The following is a 19672-nucleotide window of genomic DNA, read 5'->3' as shown; positions in this document are numbered from 1 at the left end:
TGCAAATGTCTGACACTGAGAAAAGTTAAGTTGCAGGCAGACATACCCACATAAACACCAATAAAATTGGTCAGCAGCCATGTCTGCCAAGTCCCTAAAATCAGGCTTACAGGCTCAGATAAAAACTAGGCTATTATATGGTCAATAGCTCTCATGCAGCCAAGCAAATCAAGTCAGTGCAGTATTGAAAGTGAATAAGGCTGCATCTGTGTTTCAGATCACCATTTTTTATTTGAAGGGAAGGAGGAAATTTTCTATAATGGTGTTGTTCCATACCGGGGCAAACAAGCTTTTTATGAGCTCATGAGACTTTCCACAGTCTTTTGTAAGGGATTAAGGCATCAAAAGGTCAATTTTAGAGTCTTCCAGAACAAACCTAGAGAATTTGGTTATCCATTGATTGAATCCAAAATATCTGTTCTGAAATTACAAACACCAGCCAATTAATCATATGAAAAACTAAAATAGGATCAAAAACAACATAAAGAGACATGTTAAACCCCCAAGGGAGTTCAATGGCTCCAATGCCATTTCATTCCACATGAAATAAAACGTGGAATCAATAAGACCTTAGCACTGCAATGTTAACTGGAGCAGGCTGCGTTCATATAGCTAGAACATACCTTTGAAAAAAAAAAAACGGCCTAAAATAAATAACAAATTGTCTACTTCCTTCTTCTAAGCTTTTCTGTAACTCTGATATCTGTCCACACGGGCTAGTCTTCTCTTTGTGTAGGGGACAGCTGTTCTCATAAGCATGTGCTGCAGCAGACTGCCCCGAGACACACTACCCTACTGAGCACGTCAGGAATTCCCCTGCTCTCAACCACAACACTGCTGCCGGCCGTTTCCTTCACATCAATCCACACCGGCTACAAAGACTGATGAGGTGAAGCGATGTTGAAAAAAATCACCGGTCCAGGTATTTTATTGCACAGCTATTTATATGTATTGTACAACTCCTTGTTCTATAGCTATTATGCAACTGAAACTTTGATTTCTTGTCAGGTCCCCCCCAACCCAATCCAGTACTGTGGTAGTAATAGCGAGAATTTAAAAAAAGTACAATGAGTGTTCTCATTACTATGACTAACAACATTAAGATGGACAAAGCTGTATTCCTTCTCATGATACATCTAATAAGATAAATGCAATCAATCTGTGTTTCTCCAATATGATTAATATAGATGAGGAGCATTTATTTAAAAAAAGTGTAAATGTCAGCTTTTTTTCAACGATAAAGAGCTATATAATCACTACCCTGGTTAAGGCACTTCTGTCATCACTGTTAAAACTGCAGTGTGTCTGTGATGGCATTGACGTTTGAACACAAACCTCACTAAAGTTTTTAATTTGCTGTAACTCCTTTGTGTTATTAGGAAGTTTGAGACAACATACATGAAAACAAACATGCAAATTCTAACCAGATCCCCTTATTTTATACTTTGTAGGAATTAAGCATAACAATTCCAAGGTAGGGATGGATGATTCCAATGATTTGGGTGTCAATTCCAGAACTGATTCAATATCTGAGATTTGATTGAATTTATTCTGGTTTTGATTCTGGTTTTTAAAAATAAATAAATAAATAAATAAATAAACATAGCTTCATTTTTAATTTAAATATTACAATGACAATCATTTAAACAAATAAACCTATACAGAAACAATCAAGGTTGTCAGCCAAGTAATTTGTCAAGATTTAATTTTAAATGTTTCTTCAGCTTGAGTGATTTAAAAGCAACCGTAGCTTTAAAATCAGTCAAAATAAACCCATGCTGGCATGAGATTCCTAATCATCCCTTTCTTCTGTAATTAGTTTCTTCTGTTCCGTTTTCTCAGTAAGACTACAAGGGCATTTCCTTGCCAAAGTTGTTGTTCCTTATAAGAAATCACAGCAACAGATTTCTAACGGTCATCCATGTTGTTCTGACAGTCAGAGATTACAAATCATGATAAAATAGGAATACAAACAAGCAATAACATTGGGCTGTCAGTATTATTGATGTTTTTAAACTGTTTCCTTAACCTTTCAAGTGTTGATTGTGGGTCGGTAACTATGATTGTTTTTGAGAAGGACTGTGCCACCTTGCCAGGGAGAGACAATGTAAGACAGCATGTCTACTCGGGTTTTTAATAACTGTTTGGGTTAATAGCTGTCAAGAATATGAAGCCAAATCAGACTTTGAATGGGAAAATAAATTGCCTAGAAAGTAAAATACCTGCAGGGTTACCACCACAAACATCATATTTACAGAATGAAAAAAGGGAAAACACTTAGGATCGTGCAGCAGAAATTGCCTGTTCTTTTGCAAAATGCATGGGGGGGGGGGGGGCGTAATTCAGCAAAGGAAGTGAAAGCTCTTAATAACCGTTGATTAACAGAAGAACAATTACCCAAATGGACCCCTCGAGGGTCCTTTTGTAACAGTGAGAAATAACTCTTTCAACAGGATATACATAATGTATAAATTATATTTTAAAAGGCACCGGTTTCATTCTTTTATGTTTTGGCCAATTAATTGTCAATAGAAATTAATCATACATAAAGTAATCTATACAGCAAGCCTGCAGTGCCACAGGTGCTTGTCTGTTTGTGCGGCGTATCGCTGGAGATAAGAATTATTAAGTGATTTCTGTTGACTTCCGTTCACCCAGATATTTGAATGAAAAAAAAGGAGCTTCTAAAAACAATGACACTGAAATCATTGCTACGCTACCATTATCTGTCGAGTGTGTACAGAGGGAATGAATAAAGCATTGGCCATGCAAAGAAATGCTTGTGCTACGTGCAAGTGCTTTTACTGTAATACTGGTTGCACATTCATACATGGGACGGCTCGAAGAGAAGGGTTGAAGGACCCTGAAAAGAAGAAAGCAGTATTATTACACACATTCAGCTGCAGTCGGAACTGTAATTTCAGGTCTTTCATTCCACAGAGACCTCCCGTCTCCATCAATGCCGCTAGACATGGAGAACCCTGAAACTGAATGGAAGTTTAAAGGTGAAGCTGAAGCAAAGAAGAGAAATTCCTCATGGAGAAAGTTCAATTTGGCAAGCATAGGTGCTGTGCTGCTGGCAGACCAGGTGATGTTCATAAAGGATTACTTTCCTTTGCATACTGTGGTTAGTGAAGGTTCAAGGAGAGAAATATATATCTTCCCTTTAGCACTCAATAAGCGTCAAGGAGAAAGAGACTCCGAGGGGCTCCTGTGGTCACTATGGGGAAGGGAAGGCATAGTGGGAGGAGAGCCTTCTTGCTGGCTTTGGATACATTTTCAGGAGCTGCCTTCTTGTTTCCACTTTAAACCACAGAATAACTGCAGAGCAGACGCAGCATTTTTCTAATCCAGAAGACCGTTTCCAAACCCATTGCTTTAAGAGACCCACTATTATTGCCTGCCACTATCACCACCCTCAGCAAATTCACAGAGAGAAGCAATCAGTCGCTGAATTCTCCGGCCACTTATTACATTGCTGAAATATCTTGAAAATTTAATTTCACCAAAGTAGGAGGTACGTCCTCCCAGTATGAATGAACACATTGTGCTCACATCCATCAACATACCTGACTGACATTAAAATATCCTTGTTGGTCATGCTGCACATATGTGTCTACATACACAGCAAAAGCTGCTTCTAAGGTGTGATTCATACATTTCTTGCATATGACAGTCATTGAATCAAAAGGATTCAAACATCCCAAAAAATACAAAACCCACAAGAGGATACTGTCATCAGTAGGTTTTCGTTGCAAAACTTTCAGGGTCAAGTGAGCACATCAGATATATTCACACTTGGAAAATAAAAACTGGAAGAGATCACAAAACGCACAGTGCATAGACAAGTAAGTTTATTTTATTGGCCATTAACAAATCTTCATAGGTACAAATAATTGGCTTTAATATTGAGCAGTAATCCATAGTAATATTTAGTAACCCACGATGCATTGCATCCATACATTAGTAGCTCAGAACAGCTTTTACAAAAAAGGATATATATATATATATATATATTATATATATATATATATGTATTTATATAATATACTGACTTTATCTCAGTAAAATTAGCAAAATAAAAATGGAAGGGAAATTATAGAAAAGCTATTAAAGAGAGGAACGTTCACAAACCGAGCTCTTTGCAAAACTAAACAGGTTTACTGGAGAGTGAGGATAAATGGCCAGATCAGAAATAACTAACAGTAGACTATTAACCTTAACAAGTAAGCCCTTTACATATACTTTGCATAAATAATTTATCTTAATTTTAAGGCAAGAATGATTTTGCCTTGCATGTGCAAATATACTTAAGAACATAAGAATATATGGTGGCACACTTCTGATTTTTGGGGGATAATGTGGTTTAAATATTAAAAAATAAAACATTTGAAATACTGCATTTTTCAAAACCTATTCAAGACTTGTGTATTCTTCTGTCATGGAAAAACTGAATATAATTGAACCCTGTATTGTGTCATACCTATAATGGACACTTCAGTATCCGGGAGTTGGAGCTACGCTATAATTTGTACTTAGTATACCACATACTAAATTCACAACCAAGTTGAAGGTTTAATTATTAGATTTGTACTATTATTACGGTTACTATTATTATTAGTCCATAGATTTGATAAACTTGATTGAATAAGTGGCGACCAGACTTGTACAACATAGTCAAGAAACCATTCTGACTGCAATAAGAGGTAGGTGGTGAGCTTAAATTGATAAATAGCATCACATTCCTTTTCCACTGTTGCCCTGCTTTGTGGTCACGTGACATCAATTAATGTCATCTAGTCATCCTGGCAAAGCATTTAGACACAAACTTGTGTCATTTCTCCTTTGAGAAGGGAGAACAAGTTAGGATAATCTCAGATAAAGTGCTTAAGGAAACCTTGGTTGTAGAATAGGGACAAAGTGATGTCAAATGGTCATGGGCGGAAATGATTGGCTAACTAAAGTTTCTCCTGTTACAGTGAGGAGGTTTTAAATGACAACCAACACACAATAATATGGAGCCACGGAGGGAGGTTCTTTAATCAAAGGGGCAGTGAAGTGGAGTCTGCCCCCCGAGTTCATGGCTAAGAACATTCACAAAGGTTAATTAAAAAGAACTAACATGAGATGGGGATTCGAATTTCAAGTTGTAGCCAGTACCATACCATCCACAACCTGCTAGAACACAATCTCTCTATCATTCATTATCATCACTTTCTATAAAGATGTGTACAATCCCAACTGCCAACACACACACACACACACACACACACAACTGGAGATGAGATGGGATGTTTTCCATAGGGCTATTACTGCTATTATTAGAACTGAAAACAAAACTATAAATACTATCAGTCTAAATGAACATTTTACAAGAGTACGGCAGTGAAGTGTCAGTAAATCCTACAAAACTGCGGTCATGCTAGTGCTTTGTGGATAGTTCCTGGGTGTCTGTGCTATTTTTCGAGCACAGATAACAGGTTGTCTGTACAAGTATTTAATATGTATTCCTAATACACAGAAAGGCTTGTGATGTGAAAATTCCTCACTTCACGTTTTTTTTCTTTTTTTTTTGGACAACAGAGAATATAATTTTTTATATGTCATTAAATTTACACGTATAAACCAGGTCATGCAAACATTAGATCAATACTTCTTCCACAAGAGGTACACAGCATTAGCAAACAAAAAGCACAAAATGAAATCACCTGCAGACTTAGTGCAAGGAGTTGAGACGGCTCTTTTTGAAGGCAGAGGCACATATAGCATTTCTTTAATAGCCCCCTCCCACCCCTGCCAAGTAACACACTGGACATCTTAGCATGAAATCCCCTGAATGTATTCTTTTTGCTCACTGACCTCAGCGATGTGAAAAACATTGATTGTTTTCTACTTTACCATCACACTGTTACACTGTAATTTTCAAAGGTATATTTAAGTCGAGACAAATATATCTGTAATAATTTAAAATGTAGTCTCTAGACTGTACTTATAGAAGTTCACATTTCACAAACTGCATAAACATTCCATAAACTGCTGATTATAATTGAAGTACATACAGGCTGATGATTGTGTGTTGCCTTAAAACAAGACATTCAGACATATTCACTGCAGGGTCTTGACAATGTAAATTACCCTTCTTTGAAGTTTCTAGTAAGTTACAATTCATAATTTAGTAGTTCTTAAAAATAATAATAAATACAAACATATATAAAATCTCTCTCTCTCATATATATATATATATATGACATATATGACATTACTGTATACTGTAAATATATGTTTGGTGTTATCTACTCCAAATAGAGACTTCTGAGAGCTTTAAAAAGTGTGACGATAGATTTCACAAACAGCCCATGCTAGCAGATGTATCAGTGGTTGAATCCAAAACATGCTGAACCCCCCCACCCCTTCAGAAAGAGCCAGCCTCCGGTGCCCTCCAAGCACACAGCCAGACAACATGCCACCACTGACTCGCCAGCAGTAACGGTTATAACCAGGTTTGAGTTTTATACAATATAAAGTGATGCAGTAGAAATCTCAGTTTAGTTTTTTTTTTATTACAATAAACAACCATAAAATAGAAACTTTCACTTTTTTTATTTCTTCCATTTTCAGAAAGTCCTGCTAAAACATGCGGATGTTGTGAACCCTCAGGACCCAGTCTGACGCAGAATAGAGAGTCCGGGCAAAGGACAGTCAACAGAGTTTCCACCAGAAGACTAAACACTACGGCATCGGAGACAGGGCCCAGTCAGCAGAAAACTTCCTTTCCCTTTTTGCCGAGGACAAAGCTAATTTATAATGGTACCAACCAAGTGTTTGAGCACTGAAATTTTTCAATGCTGTGCCACTAGGATATGGATTGGTTGGAATTATTACACGTTTTTTGATTTGACTTTTTTGTTGTTGTTTTGTTTAGTTGTTTTTTTACATTTTTCCCCCTCTTCAAAATCCTTCCCGGGTAAAGTGGAGACACATGCACAGTCCCAGCAGTGTGTGCGAGAGCGAGTGTGCCTGGGTGTATGTTAGTACTTGCCTTTCCACATATGAAAACCATTTAAAGAAATTATGCATGGACTTAAAACAAGCTGACAGCATGATTTGTATGTAGCCCATAAAAAAAAAAAAAAAAAGAAAAACAAAAAAAATGCAATTATAGTTACACAGTCTAAATCATAGATTGCTTAAGAATAACATGCATATAAAGTAATGTGATGTGATGGTGCTGGAGAGCTGTGTAGGTGTGTGTGTGGGGGGGGACAGAGGAACAAGTCAAAAGGAAACTTGTAATCATGATTAGTTGTACTGGCATACGTTTGCCTCCAAGACTTTTAATTTGGCACATTCAATATTTGTAAAGGCTAAACACAAAATTGTATAAACATAATGAGAATCCCGGAGTAATGCAGAATTTTGCAGAACCAGCTTGTAAATCACTCAGAGCTGTTTTGGGAATCAAACTCAATTTCACAAATGTGAGCGTACCGACTTCTATGGAAAGCAGGGACGAAAAAATGTAACCACAGTATTTCTGCTTTATCATCATTAGAGGGACTCAAATGCCCAAAGATACGATTTTCAAATAAAATTGTAAACCCCCAGCTAATGAAGGGTTTAACAAAAGGGAATTATGTTTATATGTAACTGTAATTTGAAAGAATATTGTTTGAATGAAAGACTAATATAAAACCAGGTCATAAATCAATCTACATAAAGGATTGTGTTTCTGATAAATGTAGTTTACAAGTTTATACTTTTCACTTCACTATTAAATATATACTTTGCATCTGACTGAGCAGGATTCAAAACTGGCCTTATATATTTGACTATTACTGTACATAAAAGGAATTTGAAAATAAAATGATTAAATGAGACCGTGAGATGTTGAAATCATCAGTTACATTCTTTAATAAAAGTGATTTCTGTACAGATACAATGGCATTTGGTGAATAACAGTTAAAAATATTTATTAAAACTAGAAAATTATCCCATGAATTTGACTGTTGTGTGACGCCGTACTGGGCGACACAGTGAGGCACTGCCCACAGCTGCCCTGACCCGGGGGAGAAACAGCTGACTTGCTGTTCCCTGTGACAAAGTGAGGTGCTGGCCGACCTGAGGGGGAGCTGGAGAGAGACACACCACTGACGCTTCCCTCATCAGAAGAGTGAAGGCAGACCTGGGCCAGTGGTTGCAAGAGGAAAAGATCTCGCAAAGAGGGGGCGGTAGAGCTGGACATAGCCTGGAAGTTGCCAAGGAAAGATGAGGAGCTGCCTACGTCCTCGGAGCACAAAGAGGAGGAGCCACTGAAGTCCTCAGAACCAGAGGTGGCAGGACTACCAGAGCTGGACTGGCAAGACTAATGGCCAGCAGCATCTGAGGCAGACCTTCTGCCAATACTAGACTGGAAGGAAGAGCTATTCCCCGCAGAGATCGATGGAGAGGAAGATGAGTGGCCAGCAGCCCAGGAAGCAGAGACGCTGTCAGACCTCAAATGGGAGGAAAAGATAAACCTCCCAGAATTACATAAGGAGGAAGAGGGGCAATAGGACCCTCTGGGGCTGGAGTGGGAGGAGGAGCTACATGTGCCAGATGACACCATGAAAGAGGCCCTGTCAGGGCAAAAGGAACCCCCACCTTGCTTCCCTGCTGCTTCCACGGGTCCTTCAGCCCCTAAATTCCTGGCAGTGCATCGCGAGCCCCACCTGCCCCCCAATCGCCTACTGTCACCTGCCCTCAGTCACCGCGTCATTGCGCCTCCCTACTGGTCCTAAGTAGGGAGGCATCTGCCCTGACTGCAGGGGAGTAAAATTACCAGGGGAACAGCTGACTCGCTGTTCCCTCCATGACTGGCTCCCCTCCTCAATAAAGCAGGCCTGAGTAGGAAGGCAGGAGGAGAGCTTGGGGACAGACAGTGAAGAGAGCAGACAAACAATTGACTGTGATGGGGTCTGTTTGTCCAAAGCAGTTTGATTTCCGGGGAGTTTCTTTGACTTGCTGAGAAATGTGGGCCTCTATTTCATTGCCTGGGACAGTTTGTACCCATTATATATTTTATACATGTATGTTTTTTTTTTTCAATAATTCCATTAATTCACAACAGATCTTCTTACATTTTATATTTAGTGGTCCCTGCTCGTTCTGAAAAATGCGATTCAATTAACCTTTGAACTCGTCTCAAGCCATAATAAAAATGGTTCCTGACAAAGAAATCTAAACATCTGTTATATATTGTTTGAATAATGAAATAAGAAAATTAAGCAGCAATAATATAAACTTCATTTGAATGTGCTGAATGGGGAAACCTGGAGACTATATTAAACCTAATTGTAGTGGTAGATAGCTTGACAAAGAATAGTTAAACTCCCTGTCATGTGTTCTCATAAATTGAGCTCGTTGTTTTGAATCTGAAATACCACATTTGTATTTCACCATGTTTTACAGAATAAAGGTGGGATACATCATTTATTGGCAAAAGAATAACTGAAGACTGGATTAAATAAAATGTTCAACCTACTCGCCAACTGCAAATTATAAACCCGGTACTTTACAGTGGATTTCCAGTGGGTAGATGCTAAAGACCTCTGGCAAATAAAACACCACCATCATGTATACAGCTTGTAATTACTGAATGTTGGGTGGGTTAAAGTAGGATTTAATCAGGAGACACTGAAAACAAGATACAGGCAGTGTGATAAGGAACTCAAGACACTGAAAAATAAAATTGAAAGTAGGGACATTTTATGAAGGGGTCTCGGGGATGAAGGTCATTAAACAGGGTCATATTATAATACCACACAATATGTAGGGATTACAGTGATTGGAGATCTCTAACAAAAATGGAGGTGAAGATAAGTTTGAAGTTAAAAAATAAATACATTACAAATAACAATTTAAAAAACAACGTAAGAGAATTATTCATTTTAAAAAGAAACAAATATGCTTGGCATGTATACGGTGCATTTGTCACATCAATTGATAGCCTTTTTATAAAACTATTTTCACAGATAGAAATATGGGAGTAATAATGCATTTTAACTATTAAAGGACACAGTATATAAACTTCTAATCTTGACGCGATAGAGTTAACAGAAAAATGGCAGTTTGATATTGCCATTCACAAGGCACCAAAGAGATACAAATAAGTATGCAAATGTAGTATGTTTAAGTATTTAAATGCATTTAGAGTGAACAAACTAAGACCAGTTATTTAGATAATAAATTAATGCCTCAAATTAGCTGGACCACTGCTGATATATAAAGATGATTTCAATAACTAACTGAAGGAGAAATATCTTAATGAGTTTTCATACTTCAAACCCAGACCATTTTTAATAGGCAGTATCACTTCCTGATCAGTCCATTTTGCCAGTAGCAAAGGAACAAGTGTTCATTCTTAAAATAGGGAGCTATTTTATTAAAATTTGACAGCTTGTAGATGAGAATCAACTCATTTCATTTATTCTCAGCCCGAGAGGAGTGAACCAATGTAAAGGCATGGCAATCTCAGGAACGCATCAGCGATCCATTTGGGCTGAACTAAAACTGTTTTTTGTTGTTGTGTATTTTGTGGACTTTGAACAGAAAGTATTTATATGTTGAGCATAATAAAATAAAATTATTTTAAAATATTGTGTAATATAAGTACATGATGGATGGAACGTTAAAAAAAAAAAAAAAACACATTTATAAAAAGAAAACACCTGTCTGAGCCCCTAATGCCACAATAGTACCCTTATTCCATGCGGGACCCTTATAACCCACACCCTTCAGCTGCAACGCTCACACAGTGTCTCCCACGATTGGCATAGTGTCCCTCCCCACCCTGGAATCTTTAGACAGCAGCTCCCTCTGCTGGAGGGTGCTGGAATAACTCTGTATTCCTGGCCAGACTGGGGTTCTGGGCTCCAGTGAAACTGATTGTCAGAGTGACCGTTTTCTGCTCAGACGCGGCTCGCTGGATGGCAGCGGTAAGTGCAGTTGGGCAGCCCGTCATGCTCTGTGTTCCCATCGGGAGTCTTTGAACAGCTGCCGTCGCAGTGTGGTCCTGGAGCAACAGATAGAGTCACGTCATTCAGGCCGTGTTTGAAGAGCGCGGTCTAAGGTGTACAACATGAGTAAAGGGACAACACATCCACAGCTCTCCAGCTTCAGTAATGACAGCACATGAGGGTTGTACCATGATTCACATTTAAAGCAGACAAATCTTATGCTTCTGCCAGTATATACTCCTAGACTTTTTTGTTGTTGAAAATAATAATTTTTTTAATTGGAAGAAATTGGAGAAAGAAACTTGCTCTGGCAGACACAGAGTTAGTTATATCATGCAAACACATAAGGACTTATCAGAATAAATAGCCACCATGAAACAATTTATGAGGTAAAAACACAGATGATACCAGACACATGATCAGTGTAATATTAGTAAGAATAGACAACTTAAATGGACTCTTCAGTCCACATGTTTATATATTTTATAAATATATATTTGACTGTGGTGATGAACATTTGTACTATTATAACACTGAAGGGGAAAAAAAGTATCAGCAGTATCACTGAATGAGAACGGAGGCAGAAATGGTGGCTTCAGCTATTCATCGGTCCTTGTCAGAGCCTGTGCCACCTTAGACATTTTCATTTGGGTCTGGCTTTGATTTGATTTCCTTGGCTCCTGAAAGCACGCAATTCCTGCATTCAAAAGCTTTCCAATGGTTTAATTGTAAACAGCCACTTGTACACAATGCTCACATGATGAATCAGATAAATAATCTAATAATAAAGCCAATATGAAACCTCCTAGAAAATTCCGGAACAGTTACGGCACGAACGGCAGCATGCGCTGCACTCACCGCTCTCCTCCTCCTCCTCCTCCCCCTGGGGCACCAGCAGGTCCCCGTGGCAGGGGCTGGTGGGGGTGTTCTGACTCGGACCCTCCTGACTGGTCCCGAGCTGCAGTCTTCTCATGTGACGCACCACCGCTGTGGCGTTGAAGGCTTGCTGCAGAGAGGTGAAACGCGGGTAAATCGAATGCAAAAAACAGCCTTTCTATTTTTAAAGGCAGATCAAAGTGGAGTGTAATTTGTTTTTCTTTCTTGTTTTCCCTCTTGGTTATGCGCACACAGTAAACTGTGCCACAGAATATTAATGATTCTCGCACCACCTTCTAACCAGCTTTCCAAAACCCTCAGACAGCCAGGAAACAACCCCACACACAGATTTCTGGACAGAGCTACATCGGGATAATTGCAGCAGTGTGCGTCACCTTCAGCCTAAAGGGTATTAAAGCATCTTTTTATTGTTAAAGATTTTAAAAATTCAAAGAAAGAAGCTTACCTTCCATTTACTTTTGGCAAAGTTCTTTTTGATCTGAGCGCTGACAGATTCATGGATATTCTTGTCTAATGCGGTGTCTCCAGCAATCCTGTAAGACACAAAGATGAAGCAGGCTGATTAAAGTCTGACTTCTTTAGAGGAGGCAACCAACTGATGCTTTATTCCACTTTGGCACCTTCACTTGGTCTTTAAAGTTCACTGATCGTGTGCATGTGTGGCACAGTGTGGTACAGATATTGGTGACATACCAGGGGTGCTGCAGGGCCTGCTCACAAGTGTACCGCTTCCTTGGGTCCTTCTCCATCAAATGAACGATGAAGTCTTTGGCTGTTCATGGAATACATATCCATGAATTAAAAATACAATACAGCCCACATCCGCAGCAATCAGAATCACAAAAATGTTTATGTCTAATTGCATTGCTCTGCATATGAACAATGTAAAGCAAAGCTCTCTCGGTATCCCGCTTAATAGTGTAGTTTTTAAATTATGAATCGTCTTACAAATTGTACAGACTGACTCTTTAAAATGAACGCATTAAAAAGCATGGCTGAACAGCAGTTACCACAGAATGTCAGTAGGTGGCACCATACACTAAATATCAGTCCCCATAGTGACAGATTGTTACGCTCTGGATTTTTTTTTGATAAGTGTCACTGGCTCAAGATATTTGATATTTAAAATATTTGAAAATATCTGTTTACAAGGCACTTACAGAAAGAAAAAATTTAAGCTGAAATACCTGAGTCTGAGATATCGTCCCAGTACGGAGAATCAAACTCGTACTCTGCTTTCAGTATCTGCTCAAACAGCTTTGCATCATTTTCATCATAGAATGGAGGATAACCACACAATCTACAGGGCAAAAGTTCATTATGAGACGTGGCTTTTAAAAATGAGATCAAACACAAACTTGAAAAATGAACGGCAGGCAAGGATATAATGCAGACACAGAAGAAATTAAACATGAAATTACACCGAACTGCTGGGGTTGTCGTTTTACAGACAAGTCTTCTTAACAGCATATTTAAAGAAGTCTATCATACCATGCTAACCTCCACCCTTGGTTTAACTAGTTGTATAAATCAATGTTCAATGGTAAATGAAGGCTGTGGTTGTAGTTTTCCTTCTATGCTGTATAATATTTTGGATTATTAACTCCCATAATGATGATTTAAAATAACAGAACCGCTCATATTTTCAACAGCTTTGTATCAATATCGACTGTTACAGACAGCAAGAGGTTGTCAGCAATGATTAAACCGGCTCTATTACACAGCACGATGTGTGATCCCAAGTAAATAAAGACCGAACGGCGCTCACATGGTACTTAAGCTACTTACAGAATGTAAGCGATGACTCCTATAGACCAGCAGTCAACTGCTTTGCTGTACGGTTTCTGAGCCAAGACTTCAGGAGCTGCCAAAAACAACAATTCACGTTTTTATCTCCCAGTGCTGTCATCTCATTATCCACAAGTATTAAGATCATTTATTTAGCATATGAAACCATTTTAAATACTCGAAGACAAATAAATTAATCTTTCTATGAAAATACATACATTATGTTAAATTGAGAGGTAAGTTCCTCATTCCATTAATAAATGAATACATATCATTCCCATACCCACATATCCAGGAGTCCCGCAGGCTGTAGACATCACACTCCCCGAGCCCTCGATCTTCGACAGGCCGAAGTCGCTGATCATGATCTTCGAATCTTCCTCCATGCTGTAGTACAGCAGGTTCTCCGGCTGCCAATATAGTCATGTGGCGTTACGTGTAATGTTCCTGGTATGTCATTCCACACAATTAGCTTCTGAATGTTGATTGCGCCCACAAAATGTTTGATTACTGTTATTTTATGGTTATCTTTTCTAAGAACAGCCAAGTGGCAGGATATTTAATCTTCATTTGTCTGGGGTTGTTTTAATGAACTATTTACATCTATTAACTAATGAGATTTCTTCTAAACGGACTGATAAGCACACATACTATGACGGCAATAACAGGAGGTACAGACTGCCCTTCAACTGTGTGCAGACAGTTACAATTTAAGTCATCCAGTACAGATCTAAGTCCTTAGTAGGAATTCATTAGTAATCCAAATAAGGATCAGACACTTCAATGCACTGCGTGTAATTAAACAAGCTTTATACAAGAGGAAACTAATGGGCTTAATTAAGATGTGCTTCCCTCAACTAGCACAAGTAAACAATTAAAACAGGATCCTTAAAGGAGTGAACAGAGGAGAGAAAGACAAAGACATATAATATATATTCATATTAGTCAGTGGGAAACAAAGACAAGTTTAACTGATTATTGACTGCATTTAGAGTGGGCTTCTAAAGTGAATGCATTGGCTTTATCTGAGGACAGAATTAAAACGGTTTCCCTCCTGAGTGTGGTGTTGGTTCGAATGATACATTAAGAGTGTAGTTCCATCAGGGTCATTAGGTAAGCACTGTAGTTTAGGTGATGCCTAAGCTGTTGACCTTGTTATGAAGTTAATTACATCAAGGAGTGTTCAAAGGCACTGGTTACATATTTCCTGATCGTGAGGCGAGCTTCACCCGCTCACCTTCAGGTCCCGGTGCACAATGCCCATGTCGTGCAGGTACTTGACAGCGTCCAGAATCTGCTGAATAAGTTTGCTGGCGTCTTTCTCAGTGTAGAAGCCTTTCTCCACAATCCTGTCAAAGAGCTCCCCTCCGGAGACCCTGAAAAGAGTGAAGAGTCAGTAAGTATACCAGGCACTGCACGAGCACTGAGCACAGTCAACAGAGAACAATCAGCAGGTAAACCTTATTTTGGCACGATCAGCGTAAGCTCAGCTAATAATAAAAAACGAGGACACACAATCAGGAACAGGCAGAAAAGGGACATGATGTGTTTGTCTATTGGTGGCTTTATGGACCACGCTTGTTCAGCTGATGTTAACTAATTCAGAGCGCTTCAGGGCCTGCTTCCGAGACATGCTTCGTATGGGAAATATCAGAAAGGCTTTAAGAACTGTATTCAGTAAAGTGTAAAAGAGGATTTATGAATATTTCATGTTTTCAACTGAAATACAATACCTTGAATAAATAGTCTATGTTGTAAATCTTCCAAATGAATATGACAGAGTCCGTTAGGGACTTTTTTTAAGTAACTATGAAAACACCTTTGAGCAGGATGTGGGCAACAGTTTTGGGGCATTAAAAGCAATTACGTCAAATCCCAGTGTCCCTGCACAGCCGTATCCACCATGTGCGGGGAGGTACTCGGTGACACCTATTCCTCTCCCCGACACTCTGTCACAGTCTCCGCAAAAGCTGAGCTATCTGGCACAGCCCCCCACCCTCGGGGGAGAGCAGGGAAATATCGCTGCTGAAGGAGGGATAATTAACTGGACAGGGCTGAACAGACAATCGGTAATTAATTCATGGACTCGTTCAAACGATCTCCCCAGAGGCTCTTTATGCCTCATAACAGTAAAACACAGAACACTATTTCTCATTCAAACTCCGCAGGCTGAATGCAGATTCGTGGCTCGGCGCCCATGAATCCGGTACTCCCAATTTTCCGGAGTAAAATGGTATAGTATGTTCCTAACCCCACTGAAGCTCTCAGATGTCTATAGTGTCTCTGTTCTTGTGAAGGTATTCTCAGGCACGCGACCGCCTGCGTCTGAATTATGCATGAGAAACGCCGGACTGGTCACGCTAAAGAATGCACAGCACAGACGGTTCTGTATTCTGTGTACAAATCTCATGGTAACACTGATATTAAACTGTAGAAGGACAGAATAAAATAATTTTCTCAGGTTTATGACAAACCAAATTAGGACCATCATTTGGGAAATTTACCAAACTGGCATTTTTAAAGATGGAACAGTCTCACTGTGACTTGATTTTAATGTGTAGAAGTTTTTATTGCCCCTATGAAGCTGGAACAATTTCTTGAACGGAATTCTCTGTGGTAATGCTCTTTTATGTTAATTTAATTTTAACCTGTTAAAAGTTGAGTCTAGTATCTAGAATTGAGTTGTTTGTGATGAATATTACAGTTGGCATGCATTGATCTTTGAAGTTGAAAAATGTACTGTATCTTGTGTTTTTAGTGATTAACCTCATGAGAATCTTTTAAACAAAAGATATATTGTTGAAGGAAATGTAAAAGACCACTTGGTGGTGTAGAAGAAATCAAACGCTGTACTACACTACCCCATCCACCCACATAAAACATTACTTTGTTGGCTTTAACGTTGGCCGCAGTGAGCCATCCAGATTAAAACAATTCACTATCGTTATATTTACCAATTAACCTCAGTTGCTAGGTTCTGTCAGCGCTCGAGCCGAAAGGAAGGAACTGCAAAACGCTCTAAATCATTAGCATCTATCAAGTGAGTGCTGACTGTGGCTTGAATATCTTCACACACACACAAGCTGCCTCCTAAACAGGGTGAGAAATGACGTATAGTCTCTCCCCCGGAAACACAAACACCGATGCTGCCAATAAAGACATCTTGTGAATGTAAAACCCTACCCTTACACTATCAAAATTTCCACTTCGCTCTCCAGGATCACAAAAACAATGATGAGGTCTAAATCAACTGATAGCTCACACTTTGCTGCCGTGAATTACTGCTTTCTTTAACACGCAGAGTAAGATAGCAACCCCTCAAAAACACTCACCCACATTATATTTTAACATGGTATGAGGTCTGTGATTAAGAACCGGGAGAGCAGGGTTTCTAACCACAACAGTTTCATTTCTTAGCTATAAATAATTAGCAGAACTGTGCATCTAATTATATAAAAGCAAACTGGCAGCCAACTGTTCCCTGGCTCTCCCCAGTATGTACCACTACAGACGTAACACCATCTGTGCAAGAAAGGCACTGTTTTTGCATTGAAGCTCCACAGGCCTCTTCCGTCCAAGAGGTCTCATAATGAAACATTTGAGAATGAATAAATCCATTAATATATCATCCACTGAACCTCCCTTTATTCTGATACAATTACATTTCACTTTAAAATAGCTTTTAGATTTACGAGTCACTGCATATAACGGTTTTAAATAACCATTTTGAGGGATGTTTTTCTGATTGGGTTACTGTTGCATGTTTTTGAGCATAACAACATACCATACACAGATTTTTTCAAACAAACTATAAAAAATAAAAGTAATAGAATTTACACTGTATTTTTGGACCTCACTACTAAATTATACGCAATGTTATTATGACAATAATACAAAACATTACTGGAATATTTGAAAAGCTTCTTCAAACGTAACTTTGAGGGAGAGAAAATGGAAGAGATTTAATACTCACAGCTGCATAACCAGGTACAGATGGGATTTGCTCTCAAAGATGTCCTCAAGTGAAACAATGTTTGCATGTTTAATTCTGAAAAAAGGATAATAGTGATTAATAAAACAACATTAGCCAAATATAAACTTTGTAATGCATTTTATAGTGATTGAAAACAAACCGACAGATTGCCATCCTAGAAACTAGGAAAATAGAAAATATTTTTCAGCAAAACATTATTGTATAAGATTTTGCACACACCCATGTACACACAAAGTCAGGTAGTGAAGTCTGCATTTCTCAGTCATCAGTTATTATTCACGGTGTTCTTCGCAAGTGAATAAATTCAAAGTGAATTTGTTTGGATTTTGGGGGGGTTTATTTATTTTCTTCAGTGACAAGGCCTTGATCATATTCCCCATCCCAGTATGCTGTGTGGCGAGTTCATACAGTGGTGATCTCGATAATCTCCCAAATCGGACTTGGAGGGTACGAGGCAATTACTAAATGCTTGGATTGACTCTTCTTTTAGCAACTCGTGTGCAAGAGATACACCCAATTTCCTCTAAAGATGCCCGTGTCCTCCTGTAACAACGTTTCCTCATTATTCTCCTGAAGAGGAAGAATGGGTTTGACAAGTGATCAAAGCAATGACATAGCATTGCTGTGGAAATGTGGAACCGATTTGATGAAACCAGAGAGACTGCGTTATACAGTGGACCTGTCCAGACGAGGCTAGATCTGATTTTTAAGTTAGAAAATCATCAACAACAAAATAAATTAGGGTTAAGAAAGTGAAGAATTGAGAGAATAACAATTCTTACATAATGTGTTATATTTGATTCACCAGCGGCTATATTCACTAATTTATTCAAATTCAGTATTAATCTAAAAGCTAAATCAAAAAGATAAGACTGTTTTGAATTTAAACCATGGTGCACATTGTTTAGTTAAATATTTTGTTTGGTTAATAGATTGTTTCTATGTTCCTTTTTCTTTCTTTATTTTCTTGTTCAATAATAATGAGTGACAAGAATTGAGATTTTAACTGTACACCGGTCCTGTAAACCTTAACTTTGCTGAAGATCTCATGGTAGCTCATATTTGGACCCTCAAATGCAATGCAATAATATGTTAATGGTCCCCCAAAAGAAAAGCAAGCTTTATATAAAAGAGATTTACTGCAGAGTTGAGTCACTGCTTTTGTAGGTGTCAGTATTTATCTCAGATTATTGACTCGCTCGCCCACTCTTAATGTTGCTGAATGGTGCTCTCAAGATGTTATAGTGCCTTGTCCTTGTTCCCCTCCATATTTCTAAGTTTTGGTCTATCGTGTAAAGGTATGACACAACCACAGGACAATAAGCAACTTCCATAACAAAACATGCTTTCATCTGTGGTCTATTCATTGGCAGACTTGTTGTTGCCAGCTTCTAAATACCAGTGGTACATAACCCCGCATTATCCCAAGAACAAATGAACATGACTAATGATAGGCAACCATTTCACTGAGGTCAGACGCAAATCTCAAGGTCTGAATTAGTCACAATTCACAGGATATATCGGAGCATTTAAAGTAGATTCACACATCTGAAATACAGGCCAAATGTCCTGGAAGACTATCATAGATAATGTAAATATCCTGCTACTGGATTACTTATTTATTTAATCATTTGTATTACTATTCTGTAAATGTATTTTTCCACATTAGAAATTAAGTGAGGGTGGATGCTCTTCATATCCCCATTGCTACATCTGATTTGCAGTTCAAGAGTTCAGTGTTTTGGTATGCTGAAAGGATGACCCAGCCATAAGCCAAGGTTGACATTTATTTTTTAGACAAATTGTATCATCCTTTTGTTTTGAGTTCATCTAGAATGTTTATAAACTTAAAGAAACTAATTCTGCCAATTTTTATTTTATTTTAAACACCCACGTTTAGTAGAACTTATATAAGAGAATGCATCAAAAAAGAGCCCTAAATGTTCAAAAGCTGCACAAAATCAAAGCATCATTCCGACAAACAGACTTAACTTGATTT

General features: G+C 38.5%; 1 protein-coding gene across 1 annotated transcript in view; it reads right to left on the bottom strand.

The window, feature by feature from the left end:
* Positions 1 to 9642: 9642 nt before the first annotated feature.
* The window catches only part of camk1b (calcium/calmodulin-dependent protein kinase Ib), a 56446-nt gene continuing 46416 nt past the window's right edge, over positions 9643 to 19672 (bottom strand). The window contains exons 4-12 of the mRNA XM_066697911.1: positions 17653 to 17727; positions 14917 to 15055; positions 13963 to 14089; positions 13680 to 13755; positions 13079 to 13191; positions 12585 to 12663; positions 12337 to 12424; positions 11853 to 12000; positions 9643 to 11050 (exon numbers count right to left, since the gene is read on the bottom strand). Of these exons, the coding sequence (XP_066554008.1) occupies positions 10947 to 11050; positions 11853 to 12000; positions 12337 to 12424; positions 12585 to 12663; positions 13079 to 13191; positions 13680 to 13755; positions 13963 to 14089; positions 14917 to 15055; positions 17653 to 17727 (949 nt within the window). The 3' untranslated portion in view covers positions 9643 to 10946. The remainder of the gene's footprint in view (positions 11051 to 11852; positions 12001 to 12336; positions 12425 to 12584; positions 12664 to 13078; positions 13192 to 13679; positions 13756 to 13962; positions 14090 to 14916; positions 15056 to 17652; positions 17728 to 19672) is intronic.

This window comes from Amia ocellicauda, chromosome 3 (assembly GCF_036373705.1).
Source record: "Amia ocellicauda isolate fAmiCal2 chromosome 3, fAmiCal2.hap1, whole genome shotgun sequence".
Lineage (NCBI taxonomy): Eukaryota > Metazoa > Chordata > Actinopteri > Amiiformes > Amiidae > Amia > Amia ocellicauda.
This window is presented reverse-complemented; position numbering and strand designations above follow the sequence as displayed.